The following is a 23,729-nucleotide window of genomic DNA, read 5'->3' on the forward strand; positions in this document are numbered from 1 at the left end:
CTTTAGTCGCCTTGATCGCTTCCTCTGGATCACGAATTGATCGGAATATTAACACGCTAAATTTGCATATCCGGTGAAATTCCAATTATAAAACCTAGAAAATTGTAGAAAGTTGGGCATATAAGTTTGTATACTTTGTTTTCTTTAAAATTTCGTTATCAGTTGGTAGTTGGCACTTTATTATTTCGGGATTCTTGAAAAAATTTTAATTGGTCTGATAAAATCAATATTCATTGTTAACACTTATTCTGTAGTCGAGTGTATTGTTGTAGATAGTCATACTTTCACTTTAAATTTTGAATTATCTAACGTATTAAAGCCAATTCCAATTGGGTGTTACATTTCAATTGATATTTTATTGTTGGTGCAGTGTATCTATCTCATTTATTTATTTGATTTTAATTTTTGCGAACCTCTGCATAGTCAATGGGAGTAAACTAATAAAATAATAGACTTAATTAGGACTTAGCATTCGCTTAGAAATTTATTGAAATTCTATTTGTTATTCTGTATTCAATGTGTTAAGTGAAAATTTAGGTTCTTCTTTACAGTTTAGCAATTTTGCCTTTCTAACTTTTTTTACAGTTCCCAGTGAGCGGCGACCATCGATGCAACGCGTCGGTCTTACTTTTTACGATGAAATTTAACGTGTATTCATCCACTGAATAATCGATCTCTTGCAGGAACCATCATTTTCTATTATTGCATCATAATTTCGTATGTTTGAAGCATTTCAAACCCATTCTTTACCCACACAATTTCCTCTCCTCATTTCGTCGATTCTTTTCAAGCTGCTTTTCTCTTTTCCCCAATTCTGAGTTTCCTTTGCTATCCTTGTGCATGTTTCCATTGATATTCTGACTCCTTGCCCTCCTTAGTTCGCGCTGCTTGTCTTAGTTGCAACATGACTCTGACGGCTCTGTATGTTCGTTGATATTCTGTTTAGAAATAAAGCATTTGGGTATCAATGCTAGTCTGCAAGTAGTCAGATCTTGTGAGTCAACTCTTCATGGAAATTTCAAATTTTCCTTGGCTTTTGTTATTTTTTCTGTTGACGGCACTTACATCCTTTTCCATACAGACCAGTGACTTCCATAATGGAATCTTTCGAATTTGAGCGACTTAGTTTATCCATACTTCGTTTGAAGAGCCCTCTTAACTTTCCTATTTTATGACTACCTTCAAATATTTTATTGAATTCAGCTTATCATACGAAGTTTTGATTTTTTAGATGATATTTGTGGAATATAATGCATGAATTTTGACGTTTCCGTTTGCATGTCAGGTACACTTGACGGAACATGTACCTGTCACAAGTGTACCTGTCATGACAAGCATGACAGGTACACTTGCACTTGCTACAAGCAGTCAGGTACACTTGACGCACCTGAGGACCGTTACTCCTTTATTTCTTGCATATCCTCAACATCTTGCATGGGTGCCTTGCATTGGCAATGTAAAATGCTTTGAAGATTCATAATCCATGAAGTCTTTTTCGTATAGCGACTCAATCACAATTACATCAAGAATATTTTAATGAAATTCTTTTATGGCATTAAGACAAAATATTTGTACAAAGTGTGCAATTGTACAATCATATTCAATAAAGTAAATGTATCTTCGTTTATGAAGGTAAAATTTTGGAATAATATTATCTGATCACATTTACCACAATATAAGGCGCATATATTGTACACTAGTAATGTAAAAGCACTAGGCCCCAATACCGGGCGAATAACACGGTGCAATAGTGACGTAAGAGCACTTGGACCCAATACCAAACGACTAACATGGTGCACTAGTAACAATAGTACTAGGACACACGAACTACCTGAGCAGTGTTACCATCGGCGGGAGGTCGCGCACAGGGACATCAGCTCAGACCTGGCGATAACCTCTGCGCCGAGTGCGGTAGACTCATTGTGTGAGTAGTGGTAGACTTGTGTGAGTAGGGGTAGATCTGTGTGAGTAGGGGTAGACTTGTGTTAGTAGGGGTAGACTTGTGTGGGTAGGGGTAGGCTGGTGTTTTCTTGTGGTGGGAATTGTGGTTTATGGTTTTGGCTTATGACGACTATGAGCCAATATATGACTGACAAAATGCTCGTGCGAAGCTAATTTCAAGTTCGGTTCGTAACCATTCAATTGTTGAGCTGATTGTGCAATGTCATCGCAGATAGCAATAAGTATCTATAATGATGACTAACTCACACTATGGGGAGTAGCAGCGTAATAACATAAATAAGGCGGGTTTGTCTCTGTAATGGTGGACGAGGTGATTGTGCGAGTACTGATGAGTTGGGATTGTGAATCGTGAATGACGTAGTATAATATTTGCACGTGGGAAAGATCGATCGATATCTCGACAGGATTAACTGTTTTCACGCCGTATCTATGAATAAGAACTAATTTTAAGCGTTATTGATTCTTAATATTGGTCCAAGCACGCGATGTGTGACGGGGTTTCTTTTTTTTAGGTATTACAAGGTTTTCACAATTTACATGGCCCGGGTTTTGGTTTCCTTCCTTTGAACTTACATTTGCTCTCATAAGATTGCTTCACGGCCTGCCCACAATTATTCCTTGTAACCTATTCATTATGCATGTGTTAGTGTGAGTTTTTTTCTTGCACTTTGTACGCTCTGAACATACAGACACTGCATGAGTATCGGTGATGCGGCTGCTTATGCGCTACTCACTGAGCCTGACGCTTCAGGAAACTGTTTTCTGCATGTCACCAGAATAACTTATAATTTAATTTCGAGCATATTAAATTCGATTGCTTATTTCAGTCGGTGGGCTTTAATTTTTGGGGGTTAGATCAAATCAAGGTGACCAAATTTTGTTGAGGTGTGTGAGCTTCTAATCTTTTTCTTTTGGAACTCGTGCTTCGACAAACAGCTTCTCGTCGCTTCGCTCCGCAAGTATTGCCTATTCCTTAGAACTGTTCCTCCACTGCTTGATATAACCTTCACTTGCTTTTTTCACTTCATCTGCATCGAAACTACCATCTCTACCTTTTCTCCGAAACTTTTTCTTATTCCCATATAAGCCCTTTCCTTATATTTTTAGCTAGTCTGAGGTGCCATCCAATAGATTAGCTGAACTTCTATGCACTTAACTCACTTCGAACTCGTATAAACTGCAGAGCTCGTTACTCCGAGTAAACTTTAACTACTACCGACAAACTGCCTTAGATTTCCATCAACAACTCCCAATTTCCGAAACAGTCTGCGAAAAAACCATACCCCGGTTGAAAAACGCAAGTATTGCCTATTCCTTAGAACTGTTCCTCCACTGCTTAATATATCCTTCACTTGCTTTTTCACTGCATCTGCATCGAAACTACCATCTCCACCTTTTCTCCGAAACTTTTTCTTATTCCCATATAAGCCCTTTTCTTATATTTTTAGCTAATCTGAGGTGTCATCCAATAGATTAGCTGAACTTCTATGCACTTAGCTCACTTCGAACTCGTATAGACTGCAGAGCTCGTTACTCCGAGAAAACTTTAACTACTACCGACAAACTGCCTTAGATTTCCATCAACAACTCCCAATTTCCGAAACAGTCTGCGAAAAAACCATACCCCGGTTGAAAAAATTACAAATCACTTCTTCTTACTCATAATAATTTCCCAACTGCAGATACAAAACAAATTCCATTTGAATAACTTTACACAGAATCTACCTTTAACTTAAGCTCGATATTTCGCGTACACATGTCCCTAGGTGTAGGGGGCTAATATTACGAACACGTTTTTACCCATTATAGGACCGGCATTCCTTTCATCCTTGGGGGCGAGCATAACTTGTAAATTTTTCCTCTCGCGTCTTCATACCGTGCCCAATAATGTTCGTCTGGGCCTGATACAATGCACGTGGTTTAGGGCGATTCTTTATTTAATAATTACGCCGTAAAGGGCCAGGGTCGGGAGTGTCGAGCCCTGTGCCAGGGTCGGGTCCAGTCGTTCGCAGCGTACAGGCCCCAGTCACGAGACCCAGACCCGAAGGCGAGGCCCCAGGAGGCGCCACCGTGTGTGCCCAGTGTGACAGGCCCATCGTGTGAGTAGTGATCGGCCTGCTCACCAATTAATTACTTATAACGTTCGAGTATTTCAGTTATTTATAGGTTTTCCTAAATTATCCGGTTAAGGCAGTTTTAGACTTGAATCACACCATAATGCCTAGCGCGCGCCGGGCATATTTCAGTCACTCATTCACAATTTCACATGTTCAGTCCGGTCGCGCGAAGTCCTCGCATAAGTTTCTTTCATATAATTTTCGTTCTTTAGGAAAACATTGGGACATTAAAGAATATTGTGGACATAATGGACATTAAAGAATATTGGGCTGAACTGTGACTGGCACGTGTCCGGCAGTATGGTGTGAATGAAGCCATATATAGGGTCCTTCACGCGACACCATCCACTGTCACCTCATTACTACGCTAAAGCTTTTCCTCAGTTGCGCTGTTGTTGTAAGTTAAAGCAAATACACTAAATTAAACGCAGTAAACTTGGCGTGATTAATTAATCGTGATCCTCAATCGCCTACAATACGTTCTTTTACATAAATTCAATAGCTCAACACCCCATCAAAATAATAAACGCCGTATTTACTGCAAGTGTGCAATTAAACACATCATTCAGACAATTAAAATGTTTGGAAGCTTCAAAATTTACCTCGAAATAATTTATTCTAACGTCAATGACACATTAGGTCGTCACAACACTTGAGTCGTCTCCCCACAATCGAAACTATTTTACACTCCGATTCGAGCCTGACCTTTGAGAAAACAGCTTCGCTGCAATTTATTTGTTGATCGAGCGCAACAACTTGTATTGTTTTGAACAGTATTATTCAGTTCTTATTGAAGAGCGGCGAGTTAAGTGCAGTGGCCACTCGTGTGTCAACGACTGTATGCCTTATAATTTTAGATCTTAATATTAGCTTACTGATATCCATTATTATCTTGCCGGGGCAGAGTTTGCGGTCTTGAACAAGTTACTCTAAGTTACTCTCAAATTACTGATCTCAATTTATTTATTATTTTTATTTTGATTCAACCATCTTATTACTCTTGCACTTTTAAGTTCTATAAGACTCACTTTTTTCAGTTTGTGGTTCTGTTTTTAAATTAATACGGGTTTAAATGCGAAATTCATACCGGTTTTTAATGCAAAGCCTTCCCCAAACCAATGCTTTATCAGTTTATCAAAATAATGCAAATGAAACAACATCGAGTACTTGTCACATAGCCGATGAATTAGATTTTGTTTTCAAACTTGAATTAGTTTCATATTACTCAAGGAACATTTATTCTTATAAATTTGTCATTTAAAAATAGTTAATTGGTGCCTTATTTAATTAGAAAAATACAGTCACTGTAATTAATGAATTAATAAAATAAATAGAGAATTAACTGAAAAAAAACATAGTCCCGTATTCCGGTACATTTTTCTCTCTTCCCAATCACTTGAAATATAGAATAATAATCACTTGAAATATAGAATAATAAGATTTGTAGGTGTTCCTCTGCCACTCATGATTTACCCTGACCTGCGCGTGTACCCCCCCCTGTAGTGGTGTGTTCGTCCGTATCAGAGACAAGAACCTGCACTCCGACTGCTTCCGCTGCAACACCTGCGGCAGTTCCCTCAAGAATGTTGGTGAGTTGGTTACCTAAGTCTATTGTGGATACCTACAGCATGAATATGGATAGGGAATGGCGAATATACGAGGCATGGTTTTTAAGTCAGTACCGTTTTGGAGTTAAAAAAATACGTGCAAAGATATCGCAATAATTTTATTTTTACATGAAAGCCTGTACCTCAATCTACTTCTCTACATAACTTACGTGAATATTGAGGCACTTGTCATAACGTGGCACCAATTTTTGAATACCCTCCTGATAAAATTCTGCCGCCTGACTTATTAACCACTGCATCACAAATATTTTGACTTCGTTATCGTCTTGAAGACGCCGACCGCCCTTGTGTTTCTTCAAATGCAGTGTGACGCACCACACTGCACTTGATGCATCAAATGCATCACATTGCACTCGTCATATGTGATGCAGTGGTCAACAAGTCAGGCGGCAGAATTTTATCAGGAGGGTATTCAAAAACTGATGCCACGTTATGACAAGTGTCTCAATATTCACGGAAATTATGTAGAAAAGTAGATTATACGCGTGCGATTAGTGACCAGAGACCCCCTCAGGGGGGACTTCTGACTCGTGTCTGTGCTCGTCAGAAGTCCTATGGGATTTCGCGCTCCTAGGGGGTTTGTTCCTGAGCGCCCCACCGCTGAGCTCGCGGTGACTGACTGCAGATCTCAGTTGTGGGGTAAAGTTATTATGTAGGTAGGATTCCTTATATTTCCCTTCTCTGTCTCTCTCATGCGGGAAGCCGACGTCCCGTGTAAGCGACCTCTTGTTCGAGTGTCGTCGTTTTTGTTACTTTTCACCTGTCCCTCCTTGTCACTTCGTCTCTTTGAGATGCTAACGCTGCTTCTTTCGAGCCAGCTTCAGCGGGCTGGACAACTGAGACCTTCCACCCCATGTAGGTGATGACCTATTTTTGATTTGAGAAACTTTTGATAATTGAGACCTTCCACCTCTTTGGTGATGTTCAACACGACTTTCGGTGCGAGATAGCTAAATAGCTGAAGCGCTAGTAAACATGTAGCCACTAAACTAACTAACTAGTGACCAGAGAATTCGTTGATTTAAATTACCAGAGAGTAAGACGATTCTTCAAATGACGGTGGTAGAAATTTTAAAAATTTTAAATAGTTTCATGCAAAAATAAAATTATTACGATATCTTTGCTCGTATTTTTTTTATTCCAAAACGGTACTGACTTGAAAGTAGATTAAGATACAGGCTTTCATGTAAAAATAAAATTATTGCGATATCTTTGCACGTATTTTGTTTTTAATTCCAAAACGGTGACTTAAAAAACATGCCTCGTATTGATGTGTGTGCTGGTAATGACTGATGATGAGTGGTTGTTGTCGTGGTTTTCTAGGTACTGTAAAAGCATGAAGCAGCATAACCACATTCGCTCTGAGAATAGTTAATGAATGGTCATGATACTACGGAACTACCGCATAGGTGACTAGAGCTTGTGATGTAGGTAGAGAAACTGTAGCTCGCTGGTAGAGCCACCGAGATTGGAGGAGCTAGTCGTGGGTTCGAGCCATTGAAAGCTCAGTGTATTTCTCGATATCGCTGGTGGGACAGCGAAAATCGTTGTTAGCCTACGAGTGTGTCTGATGTAAACTTCGAATACTTATTTTTATGTGCTGGGTTCTTATGCTTTGAAATTTTTGTCGCGAGCCTCCACGTTTGATTTTTCATTTGTCGACTAAACTCTTCGCGTGTTTTGCTCCCTAGAAAAAAAAATTTAATTAAAAAAAATTGAAATTTTATTTAGCGTTACTATATTGAATTGCCTTGCCCCATTTCGTCTGTTTTCTGAAATTTGTTCCTATGTCTATTCTTCTCGACTTTCTGACTTGGGATTTTCAGTTTGTGTTACCTAACGCTTCTCTCCCCCCATCTCTCTTCCCATATCTATTCACTTCTGAATCATTTTCTATATAATTCCGAGTTCAAACTCGTGATATTTGTTCTGGGCTTCAGCCAGACTTTAGTTTGCAGTTTTGCGCTGCGGAAGTAATTTTCTACTAAGTGTAATCTCTCTTTCTCCAGATTTTACGGTTCCGGTAGGTTCGACTCCTGCACTTATTGCGTTTGCAAACTAAATTGAGTGACTGTAATCCTACACATTTTGCCAAACAGCATCTCAAAAAATTCTCTCCATCCTTAGGTTTCTCTAACCAGTTCTTTTGATTCGCTCCGACAGATGAAAACGCTGGATGATTTGTACGTTTATTATATTAGACATCTTTTACTTCCATTCTTTATGATATGATTACCTCTGCATTTAAATGAATTTCCCTCCATGAAAACTGGCAAAATTATTTTATTAGTGGATGAAACAATTTTTCTACGCATCCTGATAGTGTTAATTTTCGACGCAAAAATTTTCGACGCAAGTGTTGAATATGTCCCAGGTTACTACAACGTCAACGACAAGCTGTACTGCGACGTACACGCTAAGCAGGCGGCCAAGCACAACCCTCCTGGCCCCAACATGGTCCCCTACACCGTCAAGCCGTGAGTAGTCTGGATTTGAGGTCCAAACAATAAACTGGGTATTATTTTGGACGTAGGTCTATAATAAAAAGCCTTTAGTATTAGGGACATAGGCTCCTAAGAGGGACATAGGTCCTATTTGAATAGTCATTATTCTAGTAATAGGGACCTAGGTCCCCTACACCGTCAAGCCGTGAGTATTCGGGATTTGAGGTCCAAACAAAAAACTGGAGTTATTTTGAACGTAGGTCTATAATAAGAAGCCTTTTTATTAATGACATAGGTCCCTAATAGGGACATAGGTCCCTAATAGGGACATAGGTCCCTAATAGGGACATAGGTCCCTAATAGGGACAAAGGTCCCTAATATGGACATAGGTCCTATTTGCATAGTCATTATTCTAGTATAGGGATCTAGGTCCTACACCGTTAAGCCGTGAGTAGTCAGGATATAGGTTCCAAACAAAAAACTGTGTTTTTTGGACGTAGGTCTAAAGTAAGGAGCCGTTAGTATTAGGGACATGGATCCTTAATAAAAAGGCTAGGATATCGGGAACGTTAATTGGTCCTTCCTAGAAAGCCGTGAGTGTTGGTTGCTGGGGTCCGCAACAAATATAAAACTCGTTATTTTGGCGGCTTGTGAGATCAGCAAGCTTCGCGAGTTTTGAAATTGAAAGAATTAAAAAAATTTTTTATGTTTGTGCGTTATTTGTTCGTTCACGACAGCCGTCGAAGCGCAAGTAAAACCTACGCCTTCGATGATCACAAATTTCAATTTTTTGGCTCTCCTGAAAAGTTAAAATTTTAATCCTAAAAACCTATCTCTTCCTATGATTTTCAACTTACAGCATTGAGAGATATACCGTTCGATTCGCAGAGAAAAGATATGGCGAATGGTTTTAGTTTTTTATTTGTAATTTCGTTATAGTTTAGATTATATCTTGCAAAAAGGGGGAGGGGGAATCGAAAAACGGACGAAAAATCTCTCCACCCACAAAAATATGAATTTCGAAAAAAGCTACGACAAATCGATAGATATGGTCTTTACGCTTCGAATGATATGTATCTCGATGTTGTAGCTTCAAGATCGTAGGAGGAGATAGATTTCTACTGTACTCCCTTTTTGCCGTTTTCTAGGAATTTTACGTTTGTTTCATTTTTTCGAAAAATTTACGTGAACAAAAAAGTCTTAAATTTCTGTTTTATACATATGCATGTCTACCAAGAGTCACCTATTCCGTTAATAAAAGTTTTTACACCTAGACGCTCCCCTTACAAATCTGACCTCGACATCAGATATCTTCTTCAATGTTATACAATGATATACAGGATGTTATTGACATATTCTTGAATAAAGAGATTTATATTTAACGAATGATATTTTTTGCGTCGCAGGGGGGCGGCCCCGCCTGCTGGCGCTTTGAGCGCCCCCGTCGCCAAAGCCCCCGCCGCCAAGACCCCCGCGGTATGGACTCCTCCAACTCTTCAATTTTAACCCAATCGGAATATTGTAATTTCATTCAGTGGATTTTTTAAAAGGAAAATCTGTTCGTGTTTCCGATGTTTCCGATGTTCATGTTATTTACTTGATTCTGAAAAAAAACTTAGTATTTGGGATGTTTATTTTCAATCATGAGTCAATTCAACTAATTAAAATTATTATTATTAGTCCTATTTTCTATCGGTCGCATGCTGATCACTAGAGAATTTATTCGTTACTATCACATAATAATTACAATCAATCAATTTCGTTCTTAAATTCTCCTTGCAATAATTTTAATTTGATTTAATCCAGTTTTGTTATTTCTTTACCCGCATTTTATTCAGTTAGATGCTAACGCGCTTCAGCATAACAAGCTGTATAATTGCGCTCTCGTTTTATCGCTATTTCCCTCCCCTCCTATTTAGCGTTTACCGAAACCATTCTGTATCAAAAGCAGGGGTGACTCTCATATTTTGAACAGAGCCCCTTAACCTTGCGTTTTTTATTAACTCAAGAGTTTCAGAACTTCATTAACAATATGAGTAGCCAGTCAATCATGCCAGTCGTTAGTTAATTATTGAATGTTTGTGAATTAAGGTACACTTTCTACCTATTTGTGAATCTATGAAAAACTCAATCATGTGAGTAACTGTTCTAAAGTGTAATATAAATCTCATGGACTAAAAAATGTGAGACATTACTAGTCTAATTATTCAAATATTCTTCACAGCGAATATGTTGTGTGTAAGAAAATTGAATTCGTTTCGCGAATAAATTGCATGCAGACTTTTTCCTATCCTTCTCTTCTGCGAGGCTGAAATTTTACAAAAGAGGAGTAGAATTAAAATGAAACGTTCTATCGTTGAAGAAATTATTAAAACGCCCTATATAATGCACAGAAAGATGAACTTTTATGTCTCGTATCATAGCTCGTCTTCAGTAAAAATGCTTTATTTATAAATGGCAATGTAGATCCTCTTCTATACAGCTTTTGCTTTATAGCCCCGCTCTCTTCGACACAAAGTGCATACATACTTCCTTTTCCACAGGATGATGCACTGCAGTGTATCATATTACTCATTAGCATTCTTTGGTTATTTTATTGTTCGCAAATTTTTCACACTTTGTTATAGATAATATAGATAATTTTCGGAAATCTGCGTCAAATTTATGAAACAGAAGAGAATTACCTCCGATGAGAGTATATATGAACTTGTTATTATTAATATATGATATTCGCTGCCTTTGACACCATCGACATCATGTTGAGTTCTTCAATCATGATTAATTCATCTGCTTTTCTTTCATTCAATATTCACAAACGAAAAACTGCAATATCTCATTTTATAATTTTTCTATTGTTCCTTAGGCATAGCTTCTAATTTTGTTAACTAATGAGTGTCTTTTTCGATGTCATCTGTTTATTTGTTCTTACTTTCATCTAACATCATTGCATTTTTTTGTGATCTTATGAACACATCCAACTTTGTTCATTAGCGAGGGTAATTTGAGTTATGGTCCTTATTTTAACACTATTATTTATTATTTTTTACGTTATGCACGCATCGCAATCACGCACCGTGCATGCTCTCGATTTTTGTTTTTTTAATCAAAATTACGTTTGTTTTGCCCTAGATGATTCACCAAACATTTTTTCCACTAGTTAACGTGATCTCTCTTCAACTATTTTAATTTCATAATTTTCATCAACTTGCACTTGGAAATGAATTATGTTTTTGGTTTCTCCGGCAATATTCCAGCCTTCTCAGGTTCAGCAATCAGGATCACTTTGCTAGTGCGTTAATTTCCCCCTAATGAATTCCCAATTGCACACAGTACAAGCCGTCCTCCCCAGGCGTTCGCATCGTACCTGCTCCTAATTTCGGGATATCCTCCCCCATCAAGGTACCCCCCCCCAAACCCCAGTCGCGTGATCTTTCTCTAACACCGACGACCTTTTCAAGACAACCTGTCCCAAACGGCAAACCCCAGTCGCGTGATCTTTTTCTAACTCCTACGAACTTTTCAAGACACGCTGTCACAAACCCCAGTCGCGTGATCTTTCTCTAACACATACGACCTTTTCAATTCACCCTGTCCCCAACCCCAGTCACGTGACCTTTCTCCAACACCTAAGATCTATTTAAGCTACCCTGTCTCTAACCCCAGTCGCGTGATCTTTCTCCAATACCCAAGACCTTAAGCTACACTGTCGCCAACCCAGTCACGTGCCCTTTCTCCAACATCTAAGACCTTCTTAAGCTACCCTGTCTCCAACCCCAGTCGCGTAATCTTTATCTAACTTCCACAACCTCTTCAAGATAACCTAGCCACAACCCGAGTCGCGTAATATTTATTTAACGCATATGACCTCTTCACGGTACCCTGCCCCCAACCCCAGTCGCGTGATATTTCTCATACTCCTACGACCTCTTCAAGATACCCTGAACCCAACCCCAATCGCGTAATCTTTCTCGAACAGCTACGACCTCTCCACGGTACCCTGCCCCCAACCCCAGTCGCGTGATCTTTCTCATACTCCTACGACCTCTTCACGGTACCCTGCCCCCAACCCCAGTCGCGCGATCTTTCTCATACTCCTACGACCTCTTCAAGATACCCTGTCCCAAACACCAGTCGCGTAATCTTTCTCAAACATCTATGACATTTTCAAGGTACCCTGTTACCAACCCCAGTCGCGTGATCTTCTCTAACTCCTACCAATATTTCCATTCGCTTTGTAGTTAGTCAATTTGTCACGTAACATGAGGAAATATATCAGATATTGATGTTCAAATAACTGAAATATGTAATCTTGTGGTGATTTATTCTTTCTTCACCTGGACCACAATATTAGCGTGAGTGAGGAGGTTTTCATAAACATAATTGCGTTTTTTAATTTTGTGTAAATAGTGGCTTTGGAGTAACTTTTAGTCAAGATATGTTGAAGGTCTTTTTACTATAAACCTAACCATTCTTGTAGGAGATTTTTGTGCGAGATTGATTATGTCAATGAATTTATAAGCCTTATCATCCATTTCTAAGTCACGGTTCACGATATCATTATCACTCACTTTTCATGCATTCGGTTATCCTAAGCCACAAGCCACGTAGTGTCGTCAAATCGTCTAGTTCCGTCTCGGTTCTGATCTGAAATTCTTCTTCGTCGTTTGTCGACTATGTTAGTTGACTGATAACCTGTGACTTTATTTACATTGCAACCCTTTCTGTCTCGATTGTATTGCAAGGTAAAGAATATCCGATTTGTTACCAGGTATTGTATACAGCGTGTAAAAGTCATCCTTGAATGGAACTAGTTGGAAATATAAATCGGATTTGATTGCGGGAAAATAGAAGTAATCCGTTTTGAATGATTACTGTTGAAAACTTGACTGTGATTCCCGCGAGTCCTGTTGTAAACATACACTTAGCAAAATATCACTTACTGGATTATCTTGTTCGTGCTCATGAAATTGGTGACATTTGATAAGGTAAATCGCATTCGTGTACATTTTTTGGCTGTAAGTATTAGCGTATAATGTAGTTTCACTTAAAAACTGGAAGCAGCCTTGAGCGCGCGGCCTGACTTCCTGAGTCAGGAAAATTGACCCAATGATTGATGGCGCAGTGTGTGTTTCAGCAAAACCAAACGACGGCTCTTCTCAACGAAGCGTTCGACAAGCTCTGCATGCAAGAGCAGTCTTTGCGTGACCCTCCGGCAACTTATGACCAACGACCGTTCGAGGACCAGCATGCCGACCACGGGCTTGTTCATGAACGAGATATCCGTGGGCCTGTGGGCGAATATCATGATCATGTAGAAGAACATCATGCTGAAGAGCGACATGTTGTAGAACAACATGAACATGTGCAACACGTGCAGATGGAGCAACATTGTGTGACGCAGCAACAGCACCACCAAATATTCCAGCAGCAGGAGATGTTCCACGATTCCGGATTCCAGGATTCGTACGCCTCTGCTGCACCGGTCGCAGCATCAGACAAGGTGCAGCCTCTTCTTCACTCTTCAGCTAGGCTATTACTTGAGCCTGCATGGCCTGCCTTCCTGTAGAATTGGCTGCGATCTTTCATCCTTCAATTAAATTTTCTTTCCAGGGTCTTGTAGTATCTTCTTCTACAGAGAAACGCACAATTGCATGCGGTGCATTCGGCTCCCGGATCGTTTGATTTCCAGAGAATCTTTGTTTGGCCGTGGAAGTTTTGGGTGTGGAAGTGAAACGTAGTTTGCATGTTTCAACGTAAGATTCTCTTATGATAACCCTCGCTACGTGGACCTAATTTTATGAACAAGTTTCATGAGTTCTTCAATTTCTTAGGAATGGTGAGAATCGTGAAACCAAGTACTAGTTAGTTGCTTAAGGCCGAAATTTAGTAGCAGTTTCGTTTTTCTAGGAGGGATTCAGTAAGGAAAGCAGCACATCGCTTACCAATGTCAATGGTCTCGGCGAATACAAGAACGTCGATGCTTCAGAATTCGGACGCAGATTTTTAATGCATGAAAAATGACGTTTCTGAACTTCTTCAACATTTTGCTTTCCTTGCATGGAGTGGAACGTGTATCGTGCTAGCTATACTCTACTATGAAGAACTAAGATTTCCTTCATGCATGTGAGGAAAAGGTTATTATACCCCATGAATGTGAAATATTTTTAGCGCTGTGATATATTGAAAACATTCCAAAAATCCTGACCTATATTCATATAGCGAAACAAAGGTATAACGACCAAAAAACAGAAATTTGGAACAAGTCCTAGTCATCCAGCACTGTTTTAAATTTTTGAATTTATTGACTTTCGTCAGTTCAAGCATATACACAACAACCAAACGAACTCCTTGTAAATTGTGTGTACAAAAGTTAGTGCCTTTATTTTTATCGTTATTTTGCTTATTGTCACCAATATTGGCTACTTTACTTTCGCATTTTTCTATTATTTCGTGTTCGCAGTTGCATGCCTGTCTATACAGGCATGAAACGTATACGTAAGTGGTTACTATGGTATATGGTACCTATACGTAAGTGGTTAAGTTCTCTTGAACGCAAGTACCGCCTTCATATCTTTCTTATTCGTCGCTCTTCTGTCGGCTTTGGATGCCTCGACGGTACTCGGCTTCTCAAACGTTTGTTTTCAAATTGATCTCATTTATGTTGCAAGCACAATTTTATTTTGCTCCCTGGCTCCTGGTAATCACAATGACATGTCAGCTTAGTGTGACACTCAATCTGTCGTTACTGCTTGCGAGGTTCCTTGCTATTGTGGGAATGTGTAATCTGAAATAACTCCTTCGGTTTATTCGAAATAAATGTTTGGATATTCTTTCCAAATCCCGTTCAATTGTGAGGTTTCGAATTATTTTCGCCGAGAAATAATCTAATCTTGGATACAAAACTCTCATGTGATATTTTATTGCATGTTTTTACAAAATCTGATATTCATCAGTGTAAATCGGAAGAAATAAACCTCTTGAATACTACAACTTTCCACGATAACTAAGAAGCCTCGCTTGATAACGATCCTTCCTGTTTTTTTCTCTGTTTGGTTATTTCTGTTGAATTCTATCTCCTTTATTTCTGTTGAATTCTATCTCCTTTATTTCTGTTGAATTCTATCTCCTTTTGTAACGCTTTGCAGCCCGCGCCTGTCGAAGCACCAGCTCCCGTTGCCGAAGAAGTCAGATCAGCGCCTTCGCCTGCGCCTGAACAGCCGCCGCCTGAGGTATCGAAGGCGTAGTTGTCGTGTTTAGGCGCGCCGAACACTCTCGTGTTGCAGCTTTAACAGTCCATTTTCCCTCAGAAATTTCGTAGTTAAAGAAATCAAAAGTTTTACCTTCGACATTCGCTACCAATTACTTGAATTCATGATTTTAGACACACTCTCGTAATTTTTGACAACGTTAATATTCTACCAACAAGCGGGTTTCGTTCTCATGTGATATGTTTAATTAAGATGACACATTTTCTGGACCGTGTTCAGGACTTTCTCATTTTTTTACTGCTGAATTAACTGTGACATGGGCTGCGAAAAGTTATATATATTTTCACACCAGGAAAGAGAGCAGAGAAAGTATCTCATATTTATACCTGGTCGAAATTTAATGTCATCGCCTAAGTTCATCGATTGAAAAGTTGGCTAAATTTCTCGTTTTCCGCTACGTATGAAATTTCTACACTATTATACTATTTCCAACGAATTTTCTCTACGTAAACATTTGGTTCTACCGTGTAAGCTCGATAGCCTCAGGCGCGACGTATACGTGAGTAATTGCTGAGTTAGTGAAGGCTTCATGTAGTCGTAATAAGACAACCGTACCAGTAGATCATCAGGTAAGTGCAAAAATTTATTTATATCGTTTTTGGTCGAATTACTTTTACTTTCGCACGCACTAAATTTTTTTGTCTCATTTCCTTTTGTTACTTTTTCGAGTTCATTTTACCGTTAGTTTTTGCTATTGAATTCCTATTCTTTACAGTCGGTAAAGTTGTCACGATCGTGAAGTGGCCTTAAATATAAGCCAACAACGTGCTGGAATTGCACCTCGTCTGATCTTCGTTGATTGATCGCTTCGTGAAATGCCTGAGTTACTTAAGAAGTTTATCACGTGAACTGATATTAAAATCTCCGATGAGACGAAAAGAACAGTGAGCGTGCATGAGTAATGGTACTTTTTCTGTGTGTGTGAACCAAAGTCTGCTCTGGCTGTTTGTAAAACTGCGGTGGTGTGATGCATTAACAGGAACCACAAGACAACCAGGCTACTGGTGAGGAAGTCCCTCAAGAAACAACGGTTCTGCCTGAAAGACCTTCGGATGCTGCTGTGGTTCCGGAATCTGAAGTCCAAGCTCAAGCCATTGCTGAATCAGTACTTGTTAATGGAGAAGAAACCTCGTTAGAAACTGTTGCTCCTGAAACCAAGACTAGCGGCACCGAAATAGGTGATGATCAGCCTAGCGAAAGTGGTGACCTTTCGGAAGCGAGAAACGAGGAACCACAGCAAACTCAAAATGCTGTACACGATACCGAAGATTCAGTGGATCAAGCACAAGAATCGGTAAATAATGAAAATGTTATAGAAGAAGAGTCTGTCACTGAAGATGCTGGGCCTCGTGTTGATGAGGCAGTGGAACTTAAGGAAGAACAGCCAACTGAGACGGCCCAAAATGCTCCAGAAGCTATACAGGAAGTTGCTGCTCAGCCAGAATCTGATCTAAAAACGGAGACGGAAGAACCGGTTGAACCTGAATCGGTTGTTCGTGCTGAATCTGAACCATACTCTGTAGAATCAGAGCCCGTAGCTGAAGTCGAACCCGAGTTTCGTGTTTCTGTTGCGAAGTCTATTCCCGAAGAAGAGCCAGAGGCAGTTTGCTCTGTTGAGGAATCTTCGGAACCACAGCAGCTCCCACCCTCAGTACAAAAACCTGCACCACCGATTTCCTCGGGGGTGGGAACATTGCCATTCGAGATGCCAGTGTACATGCCTCAGGTAGGCGCATGACAAAGTTCGTTTGAGGCGCATAGTACCTTAGATTTATCTCGCTTGTGTATCTCGCTATGGGCGGTCATGGTCATAATTTTATTGACTTACTTGGCCGGTTGCCGAAATTGCGAGCATGATCACATTAATGATCGTGGTCGTTGTTTCCGCGACGGTTATTATAGGTCACTGAACTATGATCACGATTGCTATCGAAGATCGTGTTCATTACTGTTATTTTGCACGGTGTTTACCTCACAATTCGTATCTCTGCGGCATCTCATCTTGCTCCGATCATGTCGAAACTTCACCACATCCTCATGCCTCGCCTAATAGCGGCCGTCGCTGGCCTTTGGAATATCATTTCTCTTCGCTTGACGAGACTAACTTGGTTTGTTCTTCATTACAGCTGGCCTCTTCCTTATCCCCTGCCCCCACCTCCTCCCAACCTTCCGTTGCCCCTGGAGGCTCCTCGGCCAATCCCGCAGCCTTCGGCGCCCCGTCGGGAGGCATCAACGTCCGGGCCCACATCCCCAAGAAAGGTGGGCACCTTTCACTCATTGCCATGTTTTCAATATTTCGGCTACCGTGTTTCTTTCATTTTTAGCATTCCTGATCCTTATTCATATTATTATTCGAATGCCCTTAATGTACGAGTAATTTCGAGTTTGTTTCCAAACTGCGAACGTAGGAGATTGAAACGTGGCCCTATTTAATTCGTACTCTAAGTAACGTCAATTTGCAAAAAAAATAGTTAATCAAAGAATTGAATAATCCGAGTTAACGCTAATCTCTGCCGGGAANCAGTTTGCAAAAAATAGTTAATCCAAAAATTGAATAATCCGAGTTAACGCTAATATCTTCCGGGAAAATGAGCGCTATATTCTGTGTTTTTTTTTTATCTTGATTGCGATGAGCGACTGGTAAAGTCAAGCGTCGGAATGAGATGAAGTCAAGTTGCCTTATGGGTAGAAGTCAAGTTGCGTTATGGGTAGAAGTCAAGTTGCGTTATGGGTAGAAGTCAAGTGTCGTATCTGTACAGGTACTCACCCCATTACGACTGGCTGGCTTGAAGGCTCCATGCTAAGTATAGCCGCACAGGGAAGCCTCGTTACTAATGTGTTACTTGGCCACACGCCCGGTACTTGTAGATTACCATACGCATGACGCGTCCTCAAGGGCGCATCTCCCTAATCCGACGTCCCGTTCCTCAGTTTATGTATTGTACTTCCAATCTAATTGTTCATTGTACTTACTTTAGCAATTCCCTCTACCGCGTAGGTCTTGAATCGTGTCTCACATTGTTTAATATTCTTGATATATACAGTTGCAAATCACATCAAATTCATTTCTGACGTTTTATTCTGCATTTTTGATTTGTTCATGTTTTTTTAGTAGCCCTCATCATTACCTATCGTTCACTGTCATCAGTGAAACGAATGTCCCAAAAAAAATTCCATATCATATTTTCGTTTTTTTGCGTTTGCTGTCTCGCACTCCCTCAGTCTTGTAGCTACACGCACCGTCGCAGGTGAGGGAAGTTCGCGTCCTCTTTCTACTCTCTCACCCTCAATTATTCCATTGGATTATCAGGATTTATTTAGTTATTTGTATTAGTATTTTTATATTTCAACAAGTTTTTCAGCTGCATTACTCAGTTTTTTTTTAATTTTTTCCGAGTTTAATGCCTTCTTTCCCTATCAAAATTTGCATCTTCTTGATTGAAAAATGCATTCATATCATATGCTCGTGCAGTAATTGGATCACGCTGCTCTTGAACTTGTTTCTCAAATTTGAGTTTTTAATCACGGAACGCGTTGCTGTACGCACCGAACTAATTATGACATTAGCTTATTACAGTTTGTTACCTTAGCTCGTTTGCGATAAACGGAAGCTTAAACATTTTTCGTCCACGGATTTGATAATTGTGTTTTCTTGATTTGGAAACAGATTTGGTGTCAACTTAACGAGACATCAAGTGCTTTAGATTATTTTAAGAAGCGCATTCTTTAGTAGTAGATATGGCTTTAAATATTAAAATTTTTCTTTATAGGAGAAGTAATGCAAATTGTCACTGTCCTGAGATTGAGATGTCTTTCGTAGTCGAGTTTCTACGTTCTTGATTGAATTTATGAACGGTTGAAGAATGGTAAATGAATTTGTACGTTTTTTACGACGTCATTTTACCTTGCGTGTGTTAAAATTGCTCGGTCAAGTGGACAAGATGAAGGTAGAAAATTATTTGAAGATACACAGATATCTGTTCCACTGAAATTTCATTGCTGTATACGGAATACCATATATTTTGCAAAAACTAATAAATTATTAGTGATTTTTTGAGTACGTTGTTTTGAAGCAGGTGGAGCTCTAACTCCTGTACTTTCTGGCCCTCACGGCTTCTTCGCTTTTCTTTCATGCAAGACTTTTCCAGCCCGTGCAGCGTTTGCTCTCCTTGTAGGAAAATTTGATTTGATTTACCTTCATATCCTATCCTCAACCTTGACCAAGTTCCTATATAAAGACATCCACACACGACAGTTTCATTTCAAAGTTTTATGATCAACCTCTTTTATAAACCGTGTTTTGGTGCAACGTGTTCTTGGGTATGATGTCGTATAAACTCCATAGACATTCAGTTTGGTCATGAGATTGTCGTGTGCGGATGCCTGGATACCAACTCCGTTAATCCGGAGATCCATATTATTATTTTTTTACATTGACAATTCATTACGTGTAACACATAAATGTACTCACGGGCAGTATATATATTCAGTCCAAGTTAAGTTCACTTCAACACGAGAACTTACTCGTTGTTCTGATCGTATCGTCATTTCTATTCTCTTTGCGAACATATTTGCTGAAAAATTTGTTTTGTTGCTATCTCATATATTTTTACAAAGCCTTGAATGTGCTGTCCCAAATTATGCTGTTTATCTGCTGTTCAAATGATTCTGTTCACTAAATACTGTTCCGTTCACCTGCTACTTAAGTGGATCTTACTGTGTCCTTTGATCTTTTAGATATTAAAAACATTGTATTATAATAACGAAATATTTGATCTTTTTTATGGTGTAGACTAAGCAATTCTTGTCTCTGAATTTGTCATTTACGTCAAGTTTGTTGGAAGTGGATTTTCATTTTATCGGACCATTCAGCCCGCGTCGTTTAGCATAAGTTCACCATATTTTTTTTTGGTTTACCAAAAATAATGAACAAAAGATGAATGACTCGCTCATTTACTGAACTCAATGCAGACGTCTGCTAATTGCTACGTCCAAAGTTGCGCTTCTAAGCACAAATTAGTTATTTACCCTGAAAGAAATAGATAAATTTCCAGTGAATTTTTTTTTCAAGTGTAACACTGTGTCTGATAAACATATTATATTATCCTGATATGGAAATTCAAGCCGAACAAAATTCTATTATACGCATGTAGCTGCGTTTTGATGAGCGTACGGAGTTCATGAGCGCTGATGTTACCTGATGCATCAAGTCATCAAGTTACACTGCTGTTGGTTCACCATGTTATCTAGTCTTCAGTACTCCTCACCCAGTACCCTTTCCCTATATTCTTCTCTTCTTACATGTCCAAATGTATAAATTGTATAGAAAATGCACATTTTCATGAAAGAATACCATTCTGCAATAAGTATGAGCGTCGGAAACTATTAGGGCACATAATATTATGGTGCACTTTATTTCTGAAGATACTTCATCTCTCAACCTCCCTCCGGTTCAGAAACTGCATCCGCTCTTGTCCACTTTCCTCCCTTCCACGAACCAAAGCAAAGGCCGTAACGGCCCTGCCTTTTCTTGCTGACAAATGTTGTTCGTATCATTGCATGTCTGTAAGCCTGTCGTGAACGATGCTCAGGCTCCTCAATAACTTGCTCATAACCGACTCTCCGTCCTTTGAATTTGATCAAATTTCCCATTTTATTTCTGTACAAATGATGTTGAAAGGAATTTCATAATGATCCTCCATTATTTATGTTGAGATATTATTTGTTCAGAGAGCAGTAAGTTCTACTGATATCTATTCTGGATTCATTTTTACAATAGATGAACGTTCGTTAATTATTCTGCAAAGCTTGTGTTGCTTCCACCGAAGTTCCACAAACGGGTCTCGTCTATATTTGATTTACTGATGAAAATTTTTATACAGGAACAAATAGACCGAAAAACGAGGGTCTTTTACCGTTATGGGTTTTTGCCATACATTTGCCAGGCGTATCCAGTTGACAACCATCCCGCTCTCCCACAAATATTTCATCTGCTGATCTATGCTACGATCTATCCAATGCAAAGTCTGCTGCACTAATTAGTCAATCTTTTTCTTTTTCCTCTCCTTCTCTTTCCTTCTCCTCCGTTCTCTGCATTCCCTTGCATCCCTGTTTACTGATCGCTGCTGCCTTCTACGGTTACTAATCCGTAAACGTTTTTCATTGGTTCATCGTTCACTTGCTATGTATGTGCGTGACATTTTCTGATCTAAATTCTCGAAATTCTGCTATTTTATAATTGAATCACTCGTCTTTCTAATCTTTCCTTAATGTCAATGCTGACGTCTTGCTAATCTGTCCCTTATCAATGCTGACGGTAAATTTGCTCGGACATTTGGTACAACTTGAGTTTTAATAAATTGTACTATGCTTTACTCATGACAATTGCATTCTATTCTTGTTGCTTTTGCGCACTCTTTGCTGACTACTATCGTACTCTATTTTCTGTCCACGGATCTTCATTTCCTTCTTGGTCTTGACACTTTTCCATCCCTGCCGCCTGCCTCTTGTTCCTCTCCCTGAAATCGTTTCTGTTGATGTCGCCGCTTCTACCTCTTTAACCACTGATTAATATTCGCATCTGATGACACGTCTCGTGCTTGTCTGGTGACGATTGATTCATGTTGCGTTTTTACTGACAATTTCGATCATCATCTGAACTAATAAACAAATACCAATTTCCGCCGATGTTTTGATCTTTTATTCTAATATCGGTGGATTAATTTCTTTGCAATTATTCTTTTCATCTCGTGTCATAACGATTGATCGACGTTCCGTTTATTGATAACGATACTTGTAATGGACCGAATGCGTTGTTCCGTGATCTTGATCGGGTTGGGCCCACAGCAAATAGATTTGTGTGGCCTCCCCGACGGGCGCAGTCAGAAGAGGGCACCTCGGGGCACACGACCCCTTCATGGGCCCCGGTTGGAGAGGCTCTCAAGGTCCCCCTGCCTGTGAAACCCGAGGGGCCTCCTCCCAAAACGATCCCTCTTCTCCCTACTCCTCCTCCTCCGAAAGACTACGATAGCATGGTGAAATCCGCGGTTAGCTTTTCCACTAGCCAACAACAGCAGCAGCAAAAAACCGTCACACAGACTATTCATCAGTCGACCACATCCGTGCAACACCAGGAGTCTTTCGTACAGAAAACGACAGTCGAAACTAAATCAAAATCCATTGCTTCATCGTCAGGAACTGAGTTCGTTGGTGTGCAAGCTCTTGCTGCCGCCGCGGAGGGAAAGAAAAACCTAATGAAAGGTCCTATTAGCCCCCCTAAAATTGTACCCATTACTAAAGCTGCGCAAGGGGCCATTGCGCCTAAAACTGTACCCTCTCAGCAATTGTCTGGGGCTCCTTCAGCTGGTGCTTCTTCACCAGCTGAAGTTTCTTCCCTCCTCGGAGGCATCAAGAAATCTGCTTCAATCCCTGGTGTCAAGTCTGTTAAAGCTCCCGTGGCTGCTGTTAAAAAGGCCTCGCCTTACGTCGGCTTCAAACCTGTTAAGTTCGGCTCTGCTGGACAGCAGGCTGCCCCCTCACCTGCACCCGGACCTACTCCTAAAACTCCATTAACTCCTCCTGCTCCCATTAAAGTGTCTGAACTGCCTTTCGCTGTTCCGCCTGCTCCTTTTGCTCCTATTACCGTGTCTGCTCCAGCAGCTGCTCCTAAGATCGCCCCTAAATCGGCTCCCAAGGTTGAACCTAAACCAGCCGCCTCCTCCCTACCCGCCAAACCTACAGGTCCAGCTCCGGCTCCATCTTTCATCGCTCCAAAGCCAGCTGCGGCTCCAGCTCCAGCTCCAGCTCCAGCTCCATCATTCATCGCTCCGAAGCCCGCGGCTGCTCCTGCTCCAGCTCCCTCGGCACCAAAACCAGCTCCGGCTCCTGCTTTTGCCCCGGCTCCTGCATTTGCTCCGGCTCCATCTTTTGCCCCGGCTCCGGCCCCAATGTTTGGCGGTGGAATGCCAAAGCCCGCACCTCCGCCAGGCATGGGCGGACCTACCAAGCCTCCGGGTGTTGGTGGTCCCCCCACCAAGGGCATCCCAGGCGAGCGCACGGCGCCCAAGAGGGGCCGCGGTATAATGAACCCTGCGGCCGCGTCCAGGATACCCATCTGCGCTAGCTGCCAGCGCCAGATCAGGTAGTGGATGCGTGCGTGCGATCTCATGTTCTGCAACGGCTGTGTCGTCGACAAAACTACTAAATACGATCTTAAAAAGTTCGATCCAGTTGAATCACCTTTAATTTATTTGAATGTGTCGCATACACTTACAGGTTAAAAATTTTCACCTCGGATAACTTTTTTGGTG

The 23,729-nt window shown here is 40.4% G+C and overlaps 1 protein-coding gene across 25 annotated transcripts in view; it reads left to right on the forward strand.

Annotated features, from left to right (window-relative positions):
• The window catches only part of LOC108678357 (PDZ and LIM domain protein Zasp), a 76,197-nt gene that overhangs the window by 42,694 nt on the left and 9,774 nt on the right, over window positions 1–23,729 (forward strand). For 13 of the 25 annotated variants that reach the window (XM_047879680.1, XM_018166744.1, XM_047879695.1 and 10 more), the window contains 10 exons: window positions 3,920–4,061; window positions 5,583–5,668; window positions 8,082–8,184; window positions 9,559–9,628; window positions 11,483–11,551; window positions 13,287–13,652; window positions 15,298–15,381; window positions 16,400–17,146; window positions 17,547–17,679; window positions 22,267–23,560. In XM_047879680.1, coding sequence (XP_047735636.1) covers window positions 3,920–4,061; window positions 5,583–5,668; window positions 8,082–8,184; window positions 9,559–9,628; window positions 11,483–11,551; window positions 13,287–13,652; window positions 15,298–15,381; window positions 16,400–17,146; window positions 17,547–17,679; window positions 22,267–23,560 — 3,094 coding nt within the window. Of the gene's footprint in view, window positions 1–1,839; window positions 1,925–3,919; window positions 4,062–5,582; window positions 5,669–8,081; window positions 8,185–9,558; window positions 9,629–11,482; window positions 11,552–13,286; window positions 13,653–15,297; window positions 15,382–16,399; window positions 17,147–17,546; window positions 17,680–22,266; window positions 23,561–23,729 lie in introns of all 25 variants that reach the window. The other 12 variants (XM_047879687.1, XM_047879686.1, XM_047879688.1 and 9 more) reach the window with 9 other exon arrangements.

This window comes from Hyalella azteca, unplaced genomic scaffold, assembly GCF_000764305.2.
Source record: "Hyalella azteca isolate HAZT.00-mixed unplaced genomic scaffold, Hazt_2.0.2 contig3633, whole genome shotgun sequence".
NCBI lineage: Eukaryota > Metazoa > Arthropoda > Malacostraca > Amphipoda > Hyalellidae > Hyalella > Hyalella azteca.